We start from the raw sequence: 26307 nt of genomic DNA, 5'->3' as shown, positions 1-26307 counted from the left end.
GATGAATAAGCATACATTTATCTAATTTATTTAATTCTCCAATTTAAAATTGTGGTTGCTCAGTTTCAAAAAGACTCTGAACAGAGTAACACTGAAGAAAAACAAAAATAATTAAAAGAAAATAAATAAATAATCAGCCCCAAAGAAACTATTGAACATCGTGCAGCTAAGATGTCATGGTGATTATCAATGTCTCCTTTCACAAATTTTAGATGGGCAGCAATGTTCTTTTTAGAGACTAGTAGCTTTGTCCTTACAATCCCGCTATGTACACTATTGTTTAGTATTCTCATGTTCACCAATGCAAGGGAGGAATTTAGTTGTTTAGATGTCACTCTGGGTTTCTTTGAAGCCTACCAGTCTATTACACACTTTGCTATTGGTGTGATCTTCGTTGTTTGTCCAGTCTTGAGAAGAGTAATGAAGTGTAAATTACTTCTACTTATATTCAATCTACCTGATAATGGACTGATGAGTCCAAATTCTTCGGGAATAATTTTGTTGCCTTTTTCAGCCTGGTGAGCACTAACAATTGTTTTTCAGAGATCCCCAGAAATCTCCTTTGTTTGAGCCATGACACATTTTCACATGTTGCAAAGATCAGATTTTGATACTGGTACCCCAGAATTATTTTGTTTAAATAAGGCAGAACTTCTTACAGCCACACCTGATCATCATCCCATTGACTGAAATGCCTGACACTCATTTCCCCTTCAAATGAACTGATAATCCTAGAGGTTTACACATTTTGCCAAACACAAACATATAGTTTTCAATCATTTTCCTAATTAAATAAATGAACATGTGCATTTTTTACTCATTTGTTTAATTGGGTAATCTAGTTCAGGATTTGTGTGGGGAACAGATCATATTTTAGGTCAAACATGCAGAAATACTGAACATTTAAAAGAGTTCATAAACTTTTAAACACCACTGTATATATTAAACACTCATCTAAATTAATGCAAAATATGCTCCAAAGACAACTGGTCTTAGTTTATTTTTAGATCAGTGGTGTTCTAATAACCAAAGGAGTATGAACAAACACTCTTGACTATGATGTGTTTTATGTTATGAAAATGTATAAAATCAATCTCTGATAAGAAGTTTGAAATTTGTAATAGAAAATGATGCACTTCTATAACAGATATAAATTCTTTTCTTAGTCACTATATTATATTGGAATTTTTATTTAGATGCTGTATATTCTTTCCTTTACTAATAATGTAGTGTAGGATCTTATTAATTAGTCTTCAAAAATTTTAAAATAAGACTATTTTATTTTAAATCATATAGAATCAGATTGATCAAAGTAATTTTGCTTGAGAATGACATCTGATGACAACTCAAAACTAGGAAACTGATATTTATTGCAAACCCTGTGCCTGACCATAGAGATCCAGTCTACCTCTTTTGTTCTGAGTTTGGCTTCTCATCTAATCCAGAAGGACATGCTTTGAATGTTAGGATGCATTGGAGAACACAGAACTTTGTTTTTTTTTTAAATATGTTACGATGCTGTTGAGAATTTATTATTTTAATGTTAATTTTTACTGACACTCATTTCCCCTTCAAATGCCTGACACTCATTTCTCCGTCAAATGAACTGATTTTTCTTTAAATAACCCCTATGAGCCTTTGGGGAAAAAAAGAAAGGAAGGAAGGATTACACAGAAGAGAAAATAGAAGAATAATGTATACTAAAATACAAAACAAAACAGAAAAGCACTTACTGCTATAGTTGATCCATTTTTGCCAACTCCACCTGTGAAGATCACACCAAAGTAGTTTGTACAAGAGAATATGGTTCCTGCTACTGTACAAATAGCTGGAAGTATTTTCATGTGAATGTTTAACACTGGAATCTTAACAAGAAAGGAAAATATTAAAACAGTTTAAATATTTCCTGTTAATTTTATTTTATTTTAGATTTAGATTTCAAATGAACTCAAAACATTCCACTTTTCTAAATCTGTATCCAGGAATTTTCTGGAACAGGGCTTTAAAAAAACCTTTGGAATACATTACCTTACCTTTCAGAGTTTTTTTTTTATTTGTAATGAAATACTAGACATATATGTGACCATAATGGTCACATATGGACCATTATGGTCCATAATGGAAGGACTAAACATTTGAATGCCTATTTCAGCATAATCAGTAGCCAAGATTTAATTGTTATAATAGATATTGTCTTTGAAGTAACAAATGGCATAACGAAAATAATTATGTGTTCAGGGAAGAAAGCTCTTTGAAAATCACAGAAGAATCTTTGGATATATTCCAAAATTCTATGTCACAGACATAAAAGAAAAAAAAAGAGCTGCATGTGAATGCAATAATGGATAATTTTGTAGTATTCTGGACAGAACAAAGCAGGTGGCATTGATATGGAATCATGGTTCCATGTATAGCATCTGATAGTCAGAACTACACTACTTGTAAACAAGGATTAATGCATAATAATGATTGCTTGACCTACAATAATTTACATTATCCAATTATTGTTAGTTTCATAAGAACATAGAATACCACAGTAGAGTAACATTGCAATGGCTCTGTGGAATTTTAGACCAGTCTGAAGATAATTGAACCTACACTCCCTTCTGCACACAAAACAGGCATTTAATCTTTATACACTAAATGGTATCATGTGAAGAAATGTTTCCATTTTTCAATTATAAACATAATTTTCAAATAATGGGCTACAGGTGGATGGTCTGCTGTACTTATTCTACATGACTTTTATTTTATTACATTATCATTCTAATGTAAGCTTTCTCAGAAATAAATATTATAGTGTTCATTAAGGTAAGGCAAGTTATATATAGGCAAGTGTGTATATGGTTATATATATACAGTAAGGCAGTGTTTACACAATTGCAAAAAATAGTGCAATTGTAATAGCCATGCCAAAATTATCTGCAATTCTTTTGGGGCCGGCCGTCCCCCAAGAAAAATAGAATTCTTGGGATTCTAGATGCTTTTTTCAAATATAAAATATATTGCATAAAATATCAAAGTTATGTATTTCACACAAGCTGGTAATGTTTTTTTTCAAACTAAATATTAGCATGGGTAAGCTGTAAGCCCTCTCATTAATTTGCTGTGTGCGTGATCTAAAACCAACCTGTTTGTAACTGTATTAGTGAGCCTATTATCCAGCTTCTTATTTATGGCATAATATTTGTTCCATGTATTTAATACATTTTCTCATGAAACAGATAGCTATTTTAAATTGTATAATGGCAGCATACATCACACATGAGCAGTTCCAGCATCCATTTCCCTTACAAAGACTGATGCAAAGTAAAAAAAAATACTTCTTCCTCATCACGCTGTAAGCATTTGTGCCTTCATTCATTTGGTTTTTAGAGACTACAGACATTTCATTATTTGTACAGAATCACTCACATGTTAAGATGAACAAAACCGAAGGGAGGCCACGACAATACATTGTAAACCTCTTTCTGAATATTCTAGGACTACACTAGTATGAAATGTGGTAAAGAAGGCTGCTGTCCCATTCCGATTGTTTCTCTTTTAACTTTTGGACAGAATACTTCAATAATACCATTAGAACGCATTTTGTGCAACTATCATGCAAACATAAAGTGATACAGAAAGAAAAGTAGAATGTTTGAGTATATACTGATATATACAGTATTTTTCTTTATTTAGTACATCTAGTACTATGCCTTTTTTACCCAATATAAAAAACAATTTAAGTAGCTAAGGGTACCAAATAAAAGAAATATTGTTTGAAATGAGCATTTCAGCAACTTTTAAAATAATTTGTTAGTTTTATTTGCTTTTACTGTAATATATATTATAATATTCACCAATTATTCATTTTAAATATTTAGATAACTTACAAACATATGACACAAACAATTGTTATAGATAAAACAACATGTTCAAGCATCTAGGGCAGCCAAATTATCGTTAGTTGTTTCTTTACCATTGTTTGAATTGCATTTATAGTATAAGACTTACATTAGTAAATTTATGCATGCCAATTGGAGATTCTTTGCAAGCTGTCCCTCTAAATCCACAGCTGAGGGTCGAGACAGGCATGTCTCTCAAAGGCTTGTTAGGGTTACTTTGTGTCCCCCCCCCCTCCCGGCCAAAGATTTGGAAAGAGCCTCACACATTGCCTCAATATTCAAAACTGCATGTTTGGAAAGGGGCTATCTAAGACTGTACATAATACTCCATGCATAAACTGAACAGAACAGCTGGTCTCAGGTGTTCCATGCTTGAGCTTTGTCTGTAGGTGGAACAAAATGGGCCCTTTTTCCATTAGTTAGAAATCAAAATGTGATTGGTTGGGAGTGGAGTTAAGAAAAAAACTAAGAACGTTAGCGGTGGCTGAGGAGTCTGAACACAGGTGGTAGAGACTGGAGGTGAAGCTGATAGGATATAACTCACTGAAGGCTACTGAAAAGAAAGAGTGAAAGGGGGAAGCCCTTGCTATACTCACCCATCAAATACTCAGGGGTTGTTCCAGATTTTGATCACCTAATAGCTAGAACAATCAAAATATTCTAGATTTGTTTCTGCTGAATCATGGCTAACTGAAATGATTCAGCATAACTTCTAGAATATAATGGTTTATTCTGGGTTAGAAAGAAAATGTACTTTCCATTCCTTGCATAATCCTAGTACTATGCAAAGCCTCCCTCCAAATGATGCATAGGTTTACCAATCTATCAATTTTTAATTTATGCATCTACAGTCTACTAGTATGTGCTACTGAATTATCCAGTATATTAGTATAACCTGTTTAGATACTAGTCAAAATGATTTCTTATGGAAGAGATTTTGACTGAATCCCAGCATTTTATTAAAATCTTTCCAACAAAAATAAGAATAATATAAATATATAGAGAAATGAATTTCTCTAGAATAGAAGACTAAAAGATATAAGATAGAGATGGACAAAATTACCATAGTTTGCCAAAATGTAGGTCCTCCAATCGCTGCCAGTAAATGCATGCTTATTATGAAGACTTGCACCTCAGTCACATCAATTCTGATTAGGTACAAAAAAAGCCAAAAAAGAAGAATTACTCAAAGCAATTTTAAATAATTTTGCAGGCACAGCAGCTCTTGTTTATCATGCACAAGGTAAGAGAGAGGAAAAAAAGAATAAGTGGAACAAGAGGAAAAAAATAAAGCAAAATATTTTTTAAAAATATATAACTAATGCAGCTCATTGGCTTAACAGTACAGAGCTAGTTTATTTGTATGTATTAATTTACAGTATATTCTCCTGTTTTATTCAGTCAGAGTCGTCAATGCCACACCTCTAAATTGCCATAAGAGCACATAGGTGATAAATAGAGAACCAGCAATGGTTTAAATTTCTATAACACTCAAGTTGGTTCTAAAATGTAAATGTGACTTTCTCATTACATTGAATGATTTAGTTACAAGAGAAACGTTCAGAATTTTCCTTCCGACCAATCCTTTGGCTGTACAGAAGTGCAGGTAGGAATGTTAAAAGTTTTATTTATACCAAACAATGACAAGAAGTTGTAGAAATTTAAACCTTGCCTACCAGTAAAAAGAATTGAGATAGAAAGCTTTTAAGAAAAATAATGAATTCAATGGATATCTTTCTTCTTTCATTCTGTAGCGATTTAATTTTTTAATACTGCTGACTTCAGTGAATTGAGTCATGACGCTTTAAATAAACAGATTATGCTAAATGAAGATTGACTATGTGAACCCATAAGTAATCACAATTTGAAATCATAGTTTTAAGTTGGTGTATGAATCATCACATCATATTTTTGGTCTATTCCGTCTGTGTGTCCCATGTAAAGCTCTTCCTCAAAGATGTACAATTTTTTTCAGGCCAGAACCACAATTGGTCTTTGGCCTCTGGAAACTGTCCTTTAAACATAGGTAGAATCAAGATAATGGAACAGGTAAAAGTAGTATAAAGAGTAAATTCAATTTTATTTAATGTACTTTAATTAAATACAGGTAGTCCTTGACTTGCAACCATAACTGAGCCCAAAACTTCAATCTCAGAGCAAGTGAGTCTTACCCCATTGTACAATAGTTGTTAAGCAAATCACTGCAGTTGTTAAATGAGCCATCTGGTTGTTGAGTGAACTTGGCTTCTCCCATTGACTTTGCTTATCAGAAGCCAGTTGGGAAGGATACAAATGGTGATTGCATGACAATGCAACTGTCATAAATACATTCCACTTGCCAAGTGCCCAAATTTTAATAACATGATCATGGAGATGCTGCCTTTGAACTATGGTGCTGGAGAAGACTCCTGTGAATCCCTTGGACTGCAAGGTGATGAAACCAGTCAGTCCTAGAGGAGATCAACCCTGACTGCTCTTTAGAAGGCCAGATCCTGAAGATGAAACTCAAATACTTTGGCCACCTAATGAGAAGGAAGGACTCACTGGAGAAGAGCCTAATGCTGGGAAAGATTGAGGGCAAAAGAAGGGAATGACAAAGAATAAGGTGGCTGGATTGGGTCACCGAAGCAGTAGATGTGAGCTTAAAATGGACTCCAGAGGATGGTAAAGGACAGGAAGGCCTGGAGGAACATTGTCCATGGGGTGGGTGAGACGCAACTTTGCAACTAACAACAATAAGGAATGCTGCAATAATTGTAAGTGTGAAAACTAGGCATAAGTTATATTTTTCAGTGCCATCTGAATAATCACTAAATGAAGGGTTGTAAGTTGAGGACTACTTGTACAGTTAACTTGAATATTATAAAGATGTTATATTACAATTTATTAACAACTTTTGAAGAAAGCTTGGATATATATGAAAAGTATTGGGGTCCGTGCAACCCAGGGCAGTAAGTGCTTGCCTATGCTCTTGCCCATTCATAGAAATTCAAGGCATCTCTCTTCAGGCTAATTTGTGCTTTTTTTTTTCTATTCCAAACATGCCATTCTTCCTGGCTACCATCCTTCTTCCAAGTTCTTCTTGAGCTTAAGGCAAAGATAAAGCTTTGATCTGCAAGTGCCAAACCACATTTCTTCCTGCCAACAAAACACTCATTTCTCAAGAGAATCGGTGATATTCAGAAAAATAAATGTAGTACAGATAAAATGCACATCTTGACATACACCAACAAAAATACATCTTCCACTTTTTATGATGTTTCAAGCCCCCAAAGTACAATTGCTTAGGAAAATATGATTGTATTTAACATAAATGTAGGCCATTTCATATGTAAAGAATGAAAGCAAATGCTTAAATGTGCAGTTGATAATTTCTGAAAAGTGTATTTGATATTTGACCACTAGTAGCACAATAGCTAGTTTATGATATGGTGGGTAATATGGGTTATTTGGGAATTATCCACTAATATCCAATTATTGTTTCAGAAAGTTCAAATAGAAATCTAAGTCCTGGCAAGAACTCTTACATATATTTTATACCTATATTCAACCCCAGAGACAGGTACACAGATCCATACATCAAAAGACATGCATATATATCAAATTAGATTAAGCAACCTTGCATAGATCATATATCAGACAAAAAGAAAAAAAATAAGATGTTACAGGAATTTAGGAGGAAAAAAACAACAGCTAAGATTGTAGGAATGGCAGGCATGCCAGATGGCCATAATGAAACTGCACATGAAGTCAAACACCACAATATTTTTTAAAAACTGTTTATATATATTTGTGTCCTATATAAAAGAAGTTCTATAATAATCAGCATCTGAAGATCACACTTAGAGCATTCACATTTAGAAGTGTAGTGAAATACTATTATTACAAATGGAGCAACCTAAGCTGATATTCCTAATAACAAACACCTTCATTTTCCATCAATTTATACACCAAATATATGACTTCAGATAATTAGGTAACAACTACAATATTTCCAAACCTTAGATTGGTGACTGAAATACCATTCAGTCAAAAAATACTATTGTATCCAAAATGACAACAGATACCCTTTAGATATTATATATGCAGTAGGTAGACATACACTATATTGCCAAAAGTATTCGCTCACAACTGAGTCTGATTATGTGGATGGGTGAGCGAATACTTTTGGCAATATAGTGTATCGGTTAAGTGATAGAGTCACTGAGAGTGAGTTGGATGGCCATATACATTTTCTTAAATAAAAATGTTGTAAGAAGTGACTGGTAATAAAATACTAAAGATATAATTGAATTTGCTTTAAATATGACTGGGTTTATTTAAGTTTTAATGATAAAATTACTTTGAGCCACATAAATATGGATGCCAGGGTTGTGGGAGGAAAGATATGTATTACACCTCAATCTTATATAATATGTTGGTGATTTCACTTTGCCTCCATTTGGGTGTCTTCCTTCCTTGTTCATTTTAAATATTCTGTAAACTGTCTTGATTATTTTAATGCAGTGCCACATTCCATGTTTGATCCTAGGTCTCTAATTTATCCAGTATTCAGTTCACATTTGCCTATTATTTAAAAATCTGAGAAGATAAAGGATATTCTATTTTGATAGCAAAAATATGTCAGCTGTCCCGTAGACTGTGACCATAGAATTTTAAGATGTTGTTGATTGCACTGAATAATGTAAGTTTTACACATTTTTCAAACTACAAAACTCACTGCCTCAATTGCATTTGATCTGTGGGCTTTAGCAAACTGCTTTTAGCATTTGATATTTTCATGGGATGATACTATTACAACCAAGATTAAATATAGTTGTAAAACTTATGAAACACACATTCTAATTATTATCCCAATTATCTGTTAATTTAAAGTCTTTTTAATACTTTGGCTACTTTTTGAGTCATAAAAGAATTAAGGAATTCCATGTAGGCGTCAAATAGTGTTCTGCAATACTTCACGTTGATTTATGTCTTATATTCCTCTCATCAATGATCCACATTTTCTTATGTCATATGCATATTGCTATTTCCTTCCATAGAGTAGAAATAATAAATATCTGCATGATAGTCTGAAAGATTTATTTGAACTCTTCTTCCCCAAATATATTTTGCACTGCAAGAAATCATATCTGAATTGCAGCTATTGCAAATATCTCATTTTAATCTGTCGTTAAAAGGATTAACATTTTGAAATGTCAATATACCAATCATGTTATTTTGGAAATGACTTCTGTATGAGGTTTTCCTTTTCAAAATCAATATTTGTAGAAATTTATTTCTTTATTATGCTGCCCAATTGCCGTTGCAACAGTCATACATTATAACAAATCAAAACAATAAATGAGAACTATAAATTTAAATTTGTTAAAATTCAATTGATCAAGATGGAGAGGAAGGGAGCAAAGTGTGCATAGGAAAGGGGTGAGGTTTGACCAATCCATTAACGACCTCCAAGATGTCACTCTCCCATTGGGGCCCCAGGTCAGCTGGCAGAGCCAGGTCTTCAAGCCATTTCAGAAGACCAGAAGGGAGGGTGAAGATCTCATCTTGGAGGATGGGTGCCACAGCAGAAAAGGCTCTTCTCCTGGATCCTGCCATTTGAAATTCCTTGACTGATGAGATCTGTAGCATATCTCTTCTGCCAGTGTGGGCTAATCCCACTGGAATTAGCTATTTCGTCAGATAACGTGGATCCTTGCCATGAAGGTCTTAATAGATGATAACCAACACTTTGAATTGGACCCAGAAGGAAACTGGCAAGTGTAATATGGGCCACTTTGGGTCTTCAAAACTCCAGCTGCATTATGCAGCAGCAGAAGTTTCTGGATACTCTTCGAGGGTAGACCAATACAGAGCCTGTTTCAGTAATACAAATCAGGGATCACCAGGGCTTGGGTGACTGACTGCAGGAACTCCCAATTCAGTTCCTAGAGGGATTGGATTATTCTGAACAGGGTCATTGGGTGACACTCTGCAGATGCAGTAAGAGCAAGAAATAATGGAGTTCTGCCACTCTTACTGCCATGAGGTATGCCTTAATAGCAGCTCTTACTTGTGTACGGTCGGATTCATATCTTGTTTTCCTTCAGAAGTGCTCTATTAGTCATTTAGCCCTTTTCAGAACTTGTAGTTTTCCTGTGAACCATGAAGAGTGTTGGGATCAAAGGGTAAATAGAAGCCACATAGGCACAATTCTATTCAAAATTTTGGCTGCCCTTTGGTTCCAGGATATAACCAGAGCTTTGGCAGGATCATGCAGCAAGGCCCTCTGGATATCCCCCAGTTCTCTCTGGAACTCATTTGCAATTATCAGTCTGAAGGAAATGAATTCAAGGAATAAATATACTTGCTTATAAGATTATGTTTATAACAACATGCCCCATTAGAACTGTTAAAAACCATTTTTGTAATGGACATCACAAAATAACAAAAACTTGGCACAACTAAAATTTCAAATGTTTTTTCCTAGTATCTTAGAAAGAAGTGATAGATGACAGTATTTAAACTTATAAGAAATTTACTTGTTATACATTTTGGAAAGGAGACTAGATTCTTTCTTAAGCTTGAGGTCAAGGAACTGCAAAGGATGAATGAGAATATTTGTATGAACATAAATATGCCCATTCCTCATTTAGCGACAAAGTTTTGTTTCAATAAACAGGTCATTAAGCAAAATGGTCACTATGTGAACTATGTAACAGAAATAGGGAGAGAGTTGCTGTGAAGATTACTGGCTGCTGCTATCTCATTTAGATAAAGTTCTATTTTTACTGCTGTCAGCATTACTGTCCCTTCAGTGTGGGTTAGTGTCAGCTGTACAAAATTTGATTGCAAATATACACAAGTGGGTTGGATTTTTTTTTATAAGCCTCATATTTGCAAATGGTCATAAATGAATGTAGTAGCTAATCAAAGTGTGAGTGTATATTTCTAAGTAGCTATCTCCGTAATTCTTTTTCCTGGTGGAAAGGTTTCTAACAAAAGAACAAAATTTATTCTGATTATACGTAATGAGTTGCTCCAACATTCCACCGCTTTTTTCTTGAGATTATGTCAGTTCTGTATATTTTACACACAAAAAAAGGAAGAAAACATCCATGTTTCAAAACAAAGTATTTTTTTAAAATGAGGACAGAAGGAAGCTTTATAATCTGACTGAATGTGTCTTCTATTGAGCTATTATAGATCATCATATATTGAAAGAAATGTCTGGAAAATATCATTAGTAAAACAATTGCCTTTTTCAGTTTTAGTGTGCATGACAAAAAAGGGCTGCCTCCATAGAATTTACACCATTGCTTCCCAGGAAAAACCAATTGTTATCATTTACGGTATCATTCCAAAAATCAGATCCAAGAAATCCTGTTAGGAGGTGAATTATTATAATACAAACATCAAACTAAGAGTGAGGGGGAAAACATTTCAGTTTGAAAGTTACGTGCCTGCAAATTTTTACTCATAAATGAAGAAACTGATTCAAAATCATGGGAAATCTTTAAAAAGTTACAAGGTTAAAATTAAAAAGAGAAGAAAACAACAATTGTAATCTCCATTAGGTGAACTCCACTGCAAAACCCCTAAGTGTCATGAATTGCAATCAGTAATTTAAAAGAGGGAGACTAGAAATATTTTGAAAGCAATATATAATTCCTTTAACAGTTGCTAAACAAATCTCACACAAATCCAGTTTAAAATTTTAAGATCAACTCCATATTAGCTTCATGTAATCCTTTACATAATCTATAGCAGTAATTCCAAACTTGGCTTACAAAAACCACCAAGAGAGGAGAAATGATCACCTCTAAGAATGTATGATTTTTTTTAAATTTATGTTATGACCATCTCTGTAACACTCACATAAAATCATATCTGAACAGAAAACAATGGGTTATAAAGTACTTTGAAATTGAATATATATTTTAATGGCAACATTTCAGTGGTATTATTTTATTACTTTAAAAATAGTACATTTTACACTTAGATAGCCCAATCGTATGTCTAAAACAAAAAACATATAAAGTTTTAGTCACATCAGATTCTTTAAATATTTGTCTTAGACTTGATTAAGGCACCAGGCTAGAAACCAGAAACTGTGAGTTCCAGTCCCATCTTAGACATGAAAAACCAGCTGGGTGACTTTGGGCCAGTCACTCTCTTTCAACCCAATTTACATCACAGGATTGTTAATATAGACAAAATAGGAGGAGGGAAATATGTTTGCCGCCTTGAGTTATTTATTTAAGAGTGTGGCATATAAATAAATAAATAAAACAAATAACTTAAATATTGTTCAATAAATCACAAGAAAAATCTATGAAGATATTTCATTTAATTTATATTAATTTAATTTATATTTATTTGTACCCACTTAAATGATTAAATTTGTACACCCTGCCACTGCTTAATAAAGTGTGGGTTGTTGACAAACTGGATTGCTTTATCTAATATATTAAAATATTAAATTATCCTTTATAAAAATAACAGTGGCTGGATTCCTACAGACTAAATTGAAATGAAACAAATTATAGTATACTATGGTTTTGTGTCATTTGCGCCCCCAATGCTTTTTAGCCTTGCAACCAAGAGATGAGAGACAAAATGTATGAACACTATTTCTAAATTAGCAATTACCTTTGGGATGAAAAAGTTGTACAATTAGCAGCATGAACCAATGAAGTCAAGCAGTGACTTTGTAGCTTTTGAAAAAAGAAATTCAGATCTAACTTTCACACATCTATCATGCTATTATGACCTAATTCACTATTCATCATACAGACAGACACTGTTAATTCCATAGTAAGTGATGGGCAAACCAGATGTTCTCATTCAAGGAAGAAAAGATATTTTTTAAAAATGATTTTTTTTCTAAATATGCAAAATCAGTTGTTACTGCATCTAGCCGACCCAGAATTTAAGCAACAGACGTAAACATTTAAAATTGTTTATATAAGGTTTCATTTTACAACTGTAAAAAGGTAGGTAAGATAGCAAAATATTTCTCTCAGCTACATTACTTACATTCCAAAGCGCATTGTTCCAGAGACATATGTCTGCCAGTGTGCACAGTAAAACATGAATGTCCCAGCAAAACAGCAGAAAAACATCCAGTCAGGATTTGTCCCCAGTTGCACAGCGATACACGTTCCCAAAACCACGAAGACTGAAGACAAAATAAATTAAAACTAAGGGGTAGAAAATGCACATATTCGCTAATGGATCATTATGGCTGTTTAATAACTTCTAATATGTAAATTGTCCTCTCACTCACTTATATTTCTGATGGATTCTGGAAAGTATAAGATTCACAACAAACATTTACTACAGAAGGCATACAGAATTGTCTACAACCTTTGTAAGGGTTATCAATTACATTTTACACTTGTGCAAGATTAAAAATAAGATTTCCACAAATGGTTAATATTTTGTGCTAGCATAATGACACTATAAATAAACATAAACAATATACATGACAACAAATTTCAGAACTCTTAATTAACTACATTGGAAACAATACTAAATGCTCAGTCACATGTGAATTCACTCAGTTTTAAAATAAATTAAAAAATTCTTAAAGTACATTTTGGTGTAGTGGTTAAGATGCTGGCCTAGAAACCAGAGTCTGTAACTTCTAAGCCTCCCTTAAGCATGTAAACCAGTTGGGTGATTTGGGACCAGTTATTCTCTCTCAGCTTAATCCATCTCACAGGGTTGCTGTTGTGAGAAAAATAAGAGGTAGGCGCATTAGATATGTTTGCTGCCTTGAGGTTTATATACCTTTAAGAATGTGTGAGAGAGTGTATTTACATAAATGTAAATATAAATAAAGAACGAGGATAAAAATCTAACAATATTCAATTTAATGAGTTTTCAAGGCATGCATACAATTATACCATTAGCAATATTTGACTATTTACAGGAAACCTAATTTCAATATCTTGCCTTTGTTACACTACAGCCAAAACTTTGAAGTATTCAGTCTGAATAGTAATCAAGTTTCTAAAGCAGCCTGCTTAGGAGATTTAAAGATGCTATGGATTTACTATACTTTCTGTTTATAGTCCTTCCATATGATCAAAGCTGTGGGGGAGGAATGAAGACTAATTGGGTCTTCTGATTGTAAGGTGAGTAGCTAACTAATAAGCCATGCCAATTCCAGAGACTGACATTTCAGAGAAACAAGCTGACAAGGAGTCTAGAACTGTTTATTCTTTAGTAGTAAGAATTTATTTTTTAATTAGCATTTGAAAACCTGTCCGTTTTAACTCATTATATTTTCTCTTTAGATTTGTTGTTAGATATCCCTCACAGCTCATTAGAGGCACAGGGCAATATAGCAAATATTTATTATAATGCAATCCCTGAAACTATCTGCCAGGAGTTAATATTTCTAAATGGTCTCCATTACTGTTATTTTGTTCCACTCAGTCATAAAAATAAGCTAGCTGCAAGAATTTGGATCATTCCCAATACAGTGCATGATTATTTTTAAAATCAGTTTGGTTCAAATCAAGCCTAGTTTCAAATATCTGATTTGAACTGAATTTTATTTCCTTTGAATCTCAGTATTGGATGAGAACTTTCTTGATCTGCATTCCCCACTTGATAATTCTTTAACCATGATGGGGAATATGGAAAGTCTGACTGTGATAAAATAAAAAAGTGCATCTATTTGATTCATTTTCATAATTCAGCAACATGATTCTAAATAGAAAAGAAAACAAGAATTAGATCCCATATTTGTTGTACTACTCTTTGAAACATTCATACACTGTTTTCTATAATACGCAACAGAGAAAAGTTTTTACCCTTTTTTTCTATTATTATAGAAAATATTGCAGAATTTTGAACATATTATATCCAATCTAATTAGGAAAGATACAGCCTAGCCATTGAAGCCAATATTCTAAAAGCAGCTGATGTACAGTTGCTTTTAAGTAACATGCATCCTCCTTGGAGTACTTTATAAATAAATATTCACAATCATTATTGTCGTGTTGCAGCTCTTTTGCTGGTTGTGTTATTAACAGTTAATATCTACCAAAAGCACCACCCAAAACCAAATACCAGCCCAATTTGATCATAGAAAGGCAGGAGAAATTAGTAAATGTACAGTACCGCAAAAAATAGCAACTATGTAATTTGTTATCATTTTTTCATAGACAAATAACATCTTATGCTGCAATAGCTACAACAGTATTCTTATTATTTCTTTCTATCATAATACAGCAAAGCATACAATTAAGATGAACCATTAAAACAATATTCTAACAGGATGATTTTAGAATACTCTTTATTTTTGTAAATGTATTATCAAAGTATTGACCTGTGGCATGAGATTTTGGTTTAAGCAGTTTTTGTAATAATTTTATTTTATTTGGTTTTGCACAGGTGTGTGATTTTGAGTCAATCTTAACTATTATGATTGCTTGTACAAATCCACACAGGTTTTTTTGGTAACATCTTGAGAAATCACTTGCCTTTGTTTTGATCCCAGGGCTGAGAGTGAATACCTGTCCCAAAATCACCCAGCTGGCTTTGCGCCTACAGCAGGACTAGAACTCACAGTATCATACCTTTAATCACTGTACCAAATTGGCTCTCGTGGGGATAGCTTGATAGTAGCTTAATACAGTGGTGAGAAAAGGTAAATAATCTTTAGCAAGAATTTAATTCCTGGTTTATCAACAGTGCATCAGGTTTCAATGACAAAATGGTCCAAACAGAAAAGAAAAATTGTATTTGAGCCACTTCTTCATGGTCTAGCATATGAATCACAATACAGGTACACTATGAAGACTGCCTTGGGTGAAATGCGATGAACAGTTCTATTCTTGAGTGACAGGGCACAGTTTGGAGGTGCATCTGATCTCTGAGAGCAAACAGATGAACTGATCAAAAGTAGACATAAATAAAATGAAATTGAGTCTGTCACAAAGTCATACATATCCGTATGCGTGGGCAGGCGCATCTGAACACACACACACATGCACACACAAATTCAGTATCAAGCTCTCCTCCTCCAAAATTCATGTGATTACTTTAACTTTAGTCTTTCTTTACCAGAAAACTTACACCATAAGGTTCCAGGGCTGCAATTTAGGGGGACATCAGAATGTGTTTTATATGTGTCCATGTTTTACACAGAACATTGATAAAAGAGCAAGAGAGCCACTGAAAGCGCAGAGTCTGCAAATACTTTAATTTTGGATCAGCTGTTCTTTCTCTTTACAGAATTTTAGAAATGGTTTAAAGTTTTAAGGAAATTTAAATATTCAAACACATATTTCAAGCATTTCAGTCTTAAACTAAGATTTAAACCCCTTAGTATGAAATAAAAAAGGGATTCCCTTGCAACTGAGCTTGACAGGATAACTTTGTGATTCTCCAGCCTAACCTGGAGCTCTAGCATTCCATGGAGTTCTCTACGGAAGTACTAACCAGGCCAAACTGGGCTTAGCTTCCCAAACAAAGTCAGCCAGAGGCTACAACCTCCTAATATGAAACTAATCAAATGTAGAACCTTTGTAAAATATATTACCAAAGTTCTGAACTGTGGCATGACAATTATACAACCAAGATACATTATTTTCATCTTATTAGAGCACCAAAGGATCTTAAAAAGTTTTGTCCTCATAAATTACTTAATAGACCATTATCTAGTGCAGTACCTGTGGACAATGAATCACAGCCATGGTCAAATAGTTCTCCCAGAGGACTACTACTATTGGTTCTTCTTGCCTGTTTCCCATCTATTGCATCCAAAGACTGATAGATGAAAAGGCCACAAGCACATGCAATATATGCCCAAGGTGGTGCCTAAAAGAGAATGTATGTAAAAAAGCAGCAACATGTAAATAAATGTATAGGTCTTAAATCAGGTATGAATCTCATATAGTGACAATCTATTCTACTGCATGATTAGTTATGAAAAAATGCAAGTAATATTCGTTCTTTTATTCATATCCAGTTCTGAAATTTCTTGCATACACAAAGCAAAGCATATTAAGATTAAACCTAAATCATTTGCAAGTTTTGTAATTTAAAGGATTATTGCCCATGTTTGGTGAACATGCACAATATTAGTTTGTTTTGTTTCAGCATATTTATTTAATCTGCACGGCTACCATCTTAACAAGTAACTCTAGCCAATGAACATATTAAAAACAAATTCTATCATAATAGAGAAAGTAAAAAACAGCTAAGGAGAATATTACAATCCATGGTGATTAACATATCTAAGTCTTTAGGACCTTATGAATAGTCATCAGGGTCAGGGCTAATCTCCAGAGGAAGGAGTTTCCACATAGTAGGCATTATGACACAAAAAGCATACCTCCTGCACCCACCAACTAGCTTTCCCTGGCTAATAGGACCCGAAGTATATCTATCCTGCTGGGTCAGACTGGATGGTGCAAAGAACTGGGGGGAAAATGATCCCTGAGGTAAACTGGTCACAAGCTATGGAGGTCTTTAAAGGTGGCAACCAACACCATGAATTGCACCTGCAAGACACCAGCAACCAATACAGCCCAGGGAGTACTGGTGTTACATATACTAAGTAACTGATACTATTTACTGTCACCATTTACACTGAAATCAGCCGCTGTAATTTGTAAACTAGCCAACAGCATAGCATTATATCAATCAATCAATCAATCAATCAATCAATCAGAATGGAGTTGGAAGGGAGGTCTTTTAGTCCATCCCCCTGCTCAAGCAGCAGACCCTATGCCATTCCAGACAAGGGGTTGCCCAGTCTTTTTTAAAAAACTTCCAGTGACAAAGCACCCAGAACTTCTGACAACAAGCTGTTCCACTGGTTAATTGTCCTCACAGATAGGAAGTTTCTCCTTAATTCCAGGTTGCTTTTCTCCTTGATTAGTCTCCATCCATTTTTTCTTCGTCTTGCCTTCTGGTGCTTTAGAAAATAAATTGACCCCCTTCTTTGTAGCAGCCCCTCAAATACTGGAATACTGCTATCATGTCATCAGATGAATCCAGCCATGCTGGTTTGTTCACAAGTTAAAGTTCAGTGCTTACATGAGCCAGATGTTGTTTAAGAATACTCAGCAATAACAGCCAATAAATTTATTTCTATTGCTGAATAATATAATGTATCCAGGGGAATCGGAAATAGCCTTCAGAATTGGAAGGTAATGTTGATTCTTTTTCCTGATATCCATCTCATTCTCTAATCTGGATGATAAAAGGTCACTTCTTGATAGCATAGGATCCCTTTAACTTTTAATATGGTAAATTGTTTTCTTATTTAAATATAAATTGTTAGTCAAACTATTTGTTAGGGCAGGAACTACTGTCCCAAAAGTGCTTTTTCAAGAGGCAACTGGACTTTGTTTTTTATTTTAGGATGTTTTGCTTCGGAAAAGCAGCCCCCCCCCCCCCCCCAAGTCCAGTTGCCTCTTGAAAAAGCACCTTTGGGACAACCATGACCTGGATGACTGAGAATCTCCATAGGCAGGAACTACTGTACATACAGGTAGTCCTTGACTTACGACCACAATTGAGCCCCAAATTTCTGTTATTAAGTGAGACATTTGTTAAGTGCATTTTGCCCATTTTACAACTTTTCTTTATGACAGTTGTTAAGGGAATCACTGCAGTTGATAAGTTAGTGACCTGGTTGTTAAGGGAATCTGAATTCCCCATTGACTTTGCTTTCAGAAGGTCGCAAAAGGGCATCACATGACCCTGAGACACAGCAAAAGTTATAAATATGAATCAGTTGCCAAGCATCTGAATTTTGGTCACTTGATCATGGGGATGCTGCAAAGGTTGTGGCTATGAACACTGGTCATAAATCAGATTTTTCAGTGCTGCTGTAACTTTGAATGGTCATTAACAAACTGTTGTAAGTAGAGGACTACCTGTACAGGTTACAGTTCTAACACTCAGAATAACCTCACTTTCAGTGGAATATATTTTTATGCAAGCATGCATATATTTGCATTATAATTGCCCTAGTCTTAGGGTTTACAATAATAGATTTAAATACTACATGTTTCAAGCTTTAAAACTGTTCAGGATTAGACTGTCTTCCAATTAGTTGACTACATAAAGGATGATGTTGATGATTATTTACTGTATTTGTTCATAAAATGATTTCTCTGTATTTGTTTCATTTGTTCTCCTATCTGATAGCTTTTCTGATGTTATATCGTTACCAAAAATAAATAACCAAACCAGAAATGGGGGCAAGGGGGGGAATTCCTCTCTGTTGTATCTCAATTATGTCAGATGTAGAGTACTAAACGTGCTAAACATATAAACTGTGCATCTGTGTCCAAATTAAAGAATCAATAATAAAAATCTGGGGATTTTCAGAGTTGAATTTGATCAAATCGGTATCTAAATACATTTTTCGTAGTACTTCCAAGGTAAAACTAAATGTCAAAGTCTCTGTGGTTAAACATAATTAGTCTCAATGCTGAACTGCTCCATTTCTTTTTAAAAAAAGAATGTCCGGTTGCTTTTGTGTGCCTTTTAAACAAGTTTTATAATCACAAAGATAAATATGTTTACTAGATATATCTATGCATATTCATATAACCGGGTTCTTGATTCATAAAAGCTTCCAGAGTCTGCCAATGTGAATTTAGCTGCCTCTGGCAAAAATCTTTTGGACCTGAGATTTTATTGCTAATAATGGAGGAAGGAACAGAAGTCAAAAAGAACATCTTAGTTCTTAGTTTAAAGGAAAGGATTAAAATATATTTTATAGCCCCTTAGGAGGACAAAATTCATTCAATTTTGTACACCAGTGAAACTTTACTTTAAAGTATTATTTCCAATTACAGTCTACCACCTTTACTTTTTTGTCCCAATTCATTTAAACTTTATTAAAAATACACATAAATCTTCTTTCCTGATTATAAGTTTATACATTCAGGTATACTAACTAAAGAGTGCATGGTGTGTTTGTGTGTGTGTGTGTGTGTGTGTGTGTGTGTGTGTGTGTGTGTGCATGTGTGTGTGTGTGTGTGCATGGTAAAATGTAAATCTGATTTTAATCAACATAGTTACAAATCAATTTTAAAATTAAATCAATATTCAAAAATTAGTAAAATAACAAACATAAGTACTGATACAGTTTTTCTAATCTGAGAGAGTGTATCTTTACTGCATTAAATCAGAGAACATCTAAATTTTTAAAACCTTATCTTAACAGAAAGCAGACTATGATTGTGGTGCAAATCCACGTGGGGAATCCTAATCCATAAACAGTTTCCAAATTAAATTAAACTCTGTATTGGCCTTGTTTCTGACATTGATGCATGCTTGCACAAGTTGATTTGCCCTTCATCTAAAGAAGGAATTATGATGCATAAGATATCCAGGCACCTGTTATCATAATCAAAGCTCACTCTGTACTTTGTAAGAATATACAGTTTGATGTTTGGCAGAAAAACAGCTGACAGGAAAGAAAATTAACCTTTAAGATCTGTTTCATTCTATAATAAATCATCATCCAGGCTTAACAGAATTCAACACTGCACCGTATGAAAAAATGATCCAACTTGATTATTTCATTTCCAGCAGTTTTTGAAATTGGATTATCAGCACCGAATAATATGCCAAAGATAAAACATCTTACACTAGTTTTCTCTGCATGTAATATTTGCAGTCATCATCATCATGTCCTGAGCTAAACACATTGGGCAACAAGTGTATTCCACAGTTCACTATATTTGCGGTATATTTAATATTTGTCTTCCATTGATATTCCCATTGTTGCACATCGTTTTGTTGAAATGCTGCAAGTATTTGAATGTAAAATATTTAAATATATTTGGTTCCTGAATCACATTTCAGTAACAATTTGTAAATAAGCCCCCAAAAAAGGTTTTGGATGCTGTGTTATATTTTTTCCACATATGTGCAAGTCTCTGAGCACTCCACACTGATTTTAAAACTCCTTTTGAACTCCGCTGCTTATTTGAAGATAACAGGTAGATCTCGCTTAGCAACTGCCTTGGACAACAACTGTTCAAAGTTACAACAGTGACAAAAAAAAGGTAACTTTATGACCAATGTCCATGTTTATGACTTTTAAAATTAATATACTTTATCTTGCCATTTTTCCCTACCCCCACCCCACCCTCCCAGAGTAGAGAGATTGCCTAAATAAGGAATCTGTTCCTAAGCTGCTTTTCTCCACAATACAGCACTTACCCAAAATACCAAGTGATTAATAGAAGGTGGTAAATTTGCGTATTCCACCGTCAAGGATATATAATAAACTTTGGTTGATTAATATACTTACATCTATAGATAAATAAATAATGTTTGTGGTAATGATAATAAAGGTATTTTGGTTGGAGAAATGTATATATATATATGTTTTGGTATGCAGGTAATGATACCATATTTTTGGTAAAAACTCAAATGATTTGCAGCAATTGTCAGATGGACTGCATGATGCAACAATGAATATGGATTGGAATATTAATGTCTCAAATATCAAGATAGTTGTGTTCAACAGGAAAAATGGAATGGATAATTGAAAGTTACAAATGAGTGGCAAAAAACTAAAGCAAACAATAAGCATTCTATCAAGAAAAAAAATACATATAAGTATGAAAAAATTGAGAAATTTCAGGATGTGCAAATGATGCAAAGATAATGGCTAATTTCTGATGTGAGGAATGAAAGTTTGTTGAAGTAAAGCAAAAATAACTAATATATTTATTTTGGAAATGGACATCAAATACTATAACAATTTTAGGGGGCATATAGTAAAAACAATACAATTGAAACAAAATGCAAATGCCACAAATGTGAGAAGAACAATTATTAAAGGCAATCAAACATGTCACCACTTTAACTAAAGGTCTTTAAGCAAGGCCCCTTGCTTAAGGCCCTGTTAACCTTGCTTTTTGGGGGGAAGAGTGATATTTGAGGGGAAAAAATCTTCATTAAGAATATGCTTCTATTCACTTTGTTATATGGAAGTTGGAGCTCAGTATATAAAGAGGAAAATAAGTTAGTTGGTTTTGGGTACCTAACAGAGCTGCAGTGGCGCAGTGGTTAGAATGCAGTACTGCAGGCTACTTTTGCTGCCTGCTGGTTGCCTGCAATTTGGCAGATCGAATCTCACCAGGCTCAAGATTGATTCAGCCTTCCATTCTTCCAAGGTGAGTAAAATGAGGATCCAGATAGTTGGGGACAATATGCTGATTCTGTAAACCGCTTAGAGAGGGCTATAAAAGCACTGTGAAGCAGTATATAAGTTTAAGTGCTATTGCTATTGCTAAGATTGGAAAAATGATCATATGCTTGTTTTAAAATTCTTTTTGCATTTCTTTTATTTTGAATGCAATTGTTGCCATTCTGTTAGTCCCTCCCACAAATTTTTTACCTGAAACATCCTCATCAATATTCATTAAGTATTAAATGCTTAGCCACCAATTATAGTATCATAAGTAATAAAATGTCAGCTCTGTATAGAGGGTAAAATTTTTGAAAAATCCATTGTAGAGCTATAAAAAAGATATAATCACTTGAAAAGATAAAATAGGAAAATATATCTTTTTTTAAAAAAGTAATTTTGGAGAAAAATAATCAAAGGAGTTAGCCATTTGTAGCAAATAATGAAAGATATGGTTAGATTAATTTTTTTAAACATGTTCCTATCAGTGCAAAATGCTGTGAGATGCTAACAAAAAAGTATTCTGCACAAGTATCAGCTAGGGAAATGTTTAAGGTGCACACTATCTTTTCTCAGGATAAGATAATGAATTTGATAACAACTAGCAATCTTTCAAACTTTCACTAGTTTAATCAAATAGCAATTTAAAATAAGATATTTACAAATGAGTAGCTATTCATCTTTAACATGAAATGTTTAATTAGGAATCCTATTTAGTAACTGTTAAATAGTTCATGAATAAAAGCAGTAGAACAACTATCTCAGCATAAACTAGCTAAATGCTGATTGGGCTATATAATATACAGTATATTAAAGAGTTTTGATTGGAAGGCAAAAAGTTATTGATTGCAAGCAGTGATAAATGTTAACAAGTATCTGGAACTTTTCAAAATTATTGAATCTTATCCTGAGATTGGGTGGCACTGACAACTGCCCAGTATCAATCACAATACAGCTGCCTTAAGAACTGCAAACAGGTATATCCTCAAACACTCCAAACAATTGTTTTATGGAACTGAAGATGTCAGCTCTTTAAGATAAATCAGACTTGAATGCCAAAGTCATGAATACCAAAACTATTTTTATTATAGGGTTACAGCAACAGAATTTTGCAACTTCGAATGTGTCTAACTCATTTCTCCTTGCCTTTATTATAAAGAGAATAAGAAGAGTCAAGTCAGAAACGCTTTCTCAAATCTTAATCTGTTTTCTGCTGATATTTCCCTCATCTGATCATTGCCTTAACTGTGGTTCTTCCTCCTTTTCCTCAAGATTATCTCAGCTCATTACAAAACCTCTGCATAGCTTAAATGTATATATCTCATAATTTACACTGGCACTGAATTAAAGGAGAGTATTTTGTAATACATTTTAATAGTAGATGTACCTTCCCTACATAGATGGTTTTCACATCTGTTGGGCTACAATTCCCATAATATCAAGCTAGCAAGATCTTGCACAAGAGTGGTTCACCTTTTTTCCTCACAAATCTGCAAATTTCACAGAATATTAACAAAACCAATAAAATTAACAGTGATCCATTAATAGAAATAAATCATCATCCCAAAAAAGTATTAAGAGATCTTAACTTACCTGTTCAGTTGCTGTTGGACAGTAAAATACTAATATTATGGTTGTGCAGATGTTTATTATCAGTCCAACAATTGTAATCAGATTAGGGGCAATCCAAGTTGGTACTCTTCGCACTAACCACTCCCAGTAACCTTGCATAAGTGGCTCAAGTAGGGACCGTCCAGCACTTTGATATTTGTGTTCTTCTAATCGTTTTAACTGATGCTTTGATAAAGGTGGAGTTGGCAACTGAAACAATTTGCTCAATGTACATCCTGTAGAAGGAACGTGACCATAGCGTGCAGGGGATTCCAGATGCAATTCCCCACATCGTTTCTTCAGTGATCGATTCCCACTCATGGATTTATTCACTTTAAAGTCTGTATCTGACAAAGTTTAATTGTTGTAAAGAAACATAAGATCCTGGAACAAAAAGTATTTAGATTAATATAAGAGGAAAAATATTGTAAAATTTTGAAGTGTTTAATGGTGAAGAGTACAATAGCTGAAAGTCCAGAATATTTGTAAATGCATTAAACCAAGCTATAGTTGCATCAACTTTAATATTCCTTTTTTTTTAAAAATAAATGTAACAGTCTAGTGAATAAGTTATAGTTTGGGGCTTGTTACTGAGGAAACTGAAGAATGGTCATGGAACGTCAACAGGTAACTATGAGACACTCATTTTCTTTCAGCCCAACCCATCTTACAGGTTTCTTGTGAGAGTAAAATGAAAGGACATTCACAACTAAGCTGTCTTGAGATCCTGGAGAAAAGTTATGATATAAATTTAAGTAACAATAATAGGTGCCTTGAGTGTAATTCCAAAATATCTAAAGCATAACTTGAACACCCTCGACACTGACAAAATCACCATCAGTCCATTGCAAAAGGCAGATTTACTTGGAACAACTTACATCCTATGATAGTATCTTTAATATTATTCAACAATATCTCTCTATACAAAGTACTTAGGAACTACTAAATAGGTAAAGAAAAATGCTAAATCCAGTCTAAACATCTGGTTGCCTGTGCGACCAACAACAATAAAGAGTAAAAATGAAAAATAATGACATGATGGAAAGTCATCTCAAAAAAGTACTTACTGATTTTTACTAGTTAAGGTAATCCTTAATACTGATTAGTTTAGAAATGAAAACACATTCAAATACATGCTTCCTATGGGTAAAACGTCTATCTCTTGATCGGAGTCATCAAATTTTTTAAATAATTTTCAGAAACAAATCACTTCTGTTCATTAAATTCTTAATCCTATTTGCTTTCCTTTGTTTTAATCTTCGCCCTCCACATAAATAAAGTATGCTCCCCACATTCAGTAACTTCTTACTATTCCCTGGAAAGCACTATTTATGGATTATGTTAAGGATTACATTGAAGATGCACTTCCATTATGACAGATGCATTAAAAAGAGAGGGGAGACCAGAGGGCCAACATCAGGAGTATGGAAAACTAAATTCAAAACAATGAAATAGGTTTGTAACCTACTTCATATTCCAAATTGTTTGAAGTTATCAGCTTCTCCATTTAACAATTAAGAGTATTTAAAACTGGTCTTTACTAATATAGACTTTATTACTTTCTATATAATCACGAAGTATGTAATTGATATACACTATATTGCCAAAAGTATTCGCTCACCCATCCACATAATCAGATTCAGTTGTGAGCGAATACTTTTGGCAATATAGTGTATCTTTTGCAGAAAATTAGTTAACTGATTCACGTCAGTAAATCTAAGGCACTCAGTAAATACAATAACTAAAAGAAAATGTAATCAATAAAAAGAAGTTTTTGCAATTTTATATGTAACTTTCTTAAGTGAGCGGCAAAAGAACACTACTGAGGAAATCTTGTATGTAATTTCAGTGACAAAAAGACTTGAGAGGAAAGTGTACTGTGATTTTACAAATAAGGTGGGTTTCTACAATGTACAAGATTCCAATTTTAGCTTTTCGTTAAAGGAAAGCCGATATGGCAATTAACACTTTGCCCGAAACGCTGATGCATCTCCAATACACCAGGCAGTCGAAAATATAAACGCAACTCAAACCAGATATTTCAATCTTGAAAATCTATATAAGGCTAAAGCACATTTTATTTTATGCGTGCCACCCCTGTATTTGACACAAACACTCTGCTTATATCTATGCGGAGGAGAGGGTTGTTTTGACTTGTCTCCGGCATTTGAAGAACGCCCGCTCCGATTACATCGCTCCCTCCACGGACGGACTGACTGATTGCCAGCTTGTCCGGGCATAAACGGCAGCAGCCCTCTCCGAGTGGAAAAACAAGGCAGCGCAAGCGACACCCTCCCTGCCTCTTGCGCAGGAGCCTACGAGGCTCAGCAAGAGAGAAAAGAAGGACGACCATTGCCCACCCACCTCGCGGCAGGTGAGGCAGACAGACTCAACACGGGTCAACCTTCTTTGGCTGAACTCGAAGGGACACCCGACGCCGGCCAGAGGCCAAGCTTCTACCGCCCAACAGAGCCAATCCTGAAGCACACCAAAAACACCCGGCATTTACCTTTACCAGCCTCTTCGCCCAGGAGGCGCGTTTACGTCCTTTTTTTACGCCTGCCGTAAATAAGGCCGGCTGCGTGGTTGCTTAGGAAGGGCACGCGACTGGAACAGGCAACTAACGGAGCAGGGGGCGTG

At 34.2% G+C, this 26307-nt stretch overlaps 1 protein-coding gene across 3 annotated transcripts in view; it reads right to left on the bottom strand.

Moving 5' to 3' along the window:
* Window positions 1-26281, bottom strand: part of CEPT1 (choline/ethanolamine phosphotransferase 1) — a 45822-nt gene extending 19541 nt beyond the window's left edge. For 2 of the 3 annotated variants that reach the window (XM_032217987.1, XM_032217986.1), the window contains exons 1-6: window positions 26177-26281; window positions 23650-24051; window positions 16559-16706; window positions 12909-13050; window positions 4951-5035; window positions 1734-1865 (exon numbers count right to left, since the gene is read on the bottom strand). In XM_032217987.1, coding sequence (XP_032073878.1) covers window positions 1734-1865; window positions 4951-5035; window positions 12909-13050; window positions 16559-16706; window positions 23650-23988 — 846 coding nt within the window. In that variant the 5' untranslated portion in view covers window positions 23989-24051; window positions 26177-26281. Of the gene's footprint in view, window positions 1-1733; window positions 1866-4950; window positions 5036-12908; window positions 13051-16558; window positions 16707-23649; window positions 24052-26176 lie in introns of those variants that run through there. The other variant, XM_032217988.1, reaches the window with a different exon arrangement.
* Window positions 26282-26307: the final 26 nt, after the last annotated feature.

The sequence above is a fragment of the Thamnophis elegans genome, chromosome 5 (genome assembly GCF_009769535.1).
Source record: "Thamnophis elegans isolate rThaEle1 chromosome 5, rThaEle1.pri, whole genome shotgun sequence".
Classification (NCBI taxonomy): domain Eukaryota; kingdom Metazoa; phylum Chordata; class Lepidosauria; order Squamata; family Colubridae; genus Thamnophis; species Thamnophis elegans.
The sequence above is the reverse complement of the archived record's forward strand: the minus strand, read 5'-3'. Positions and strand labels throughout refer to the sequence as shown.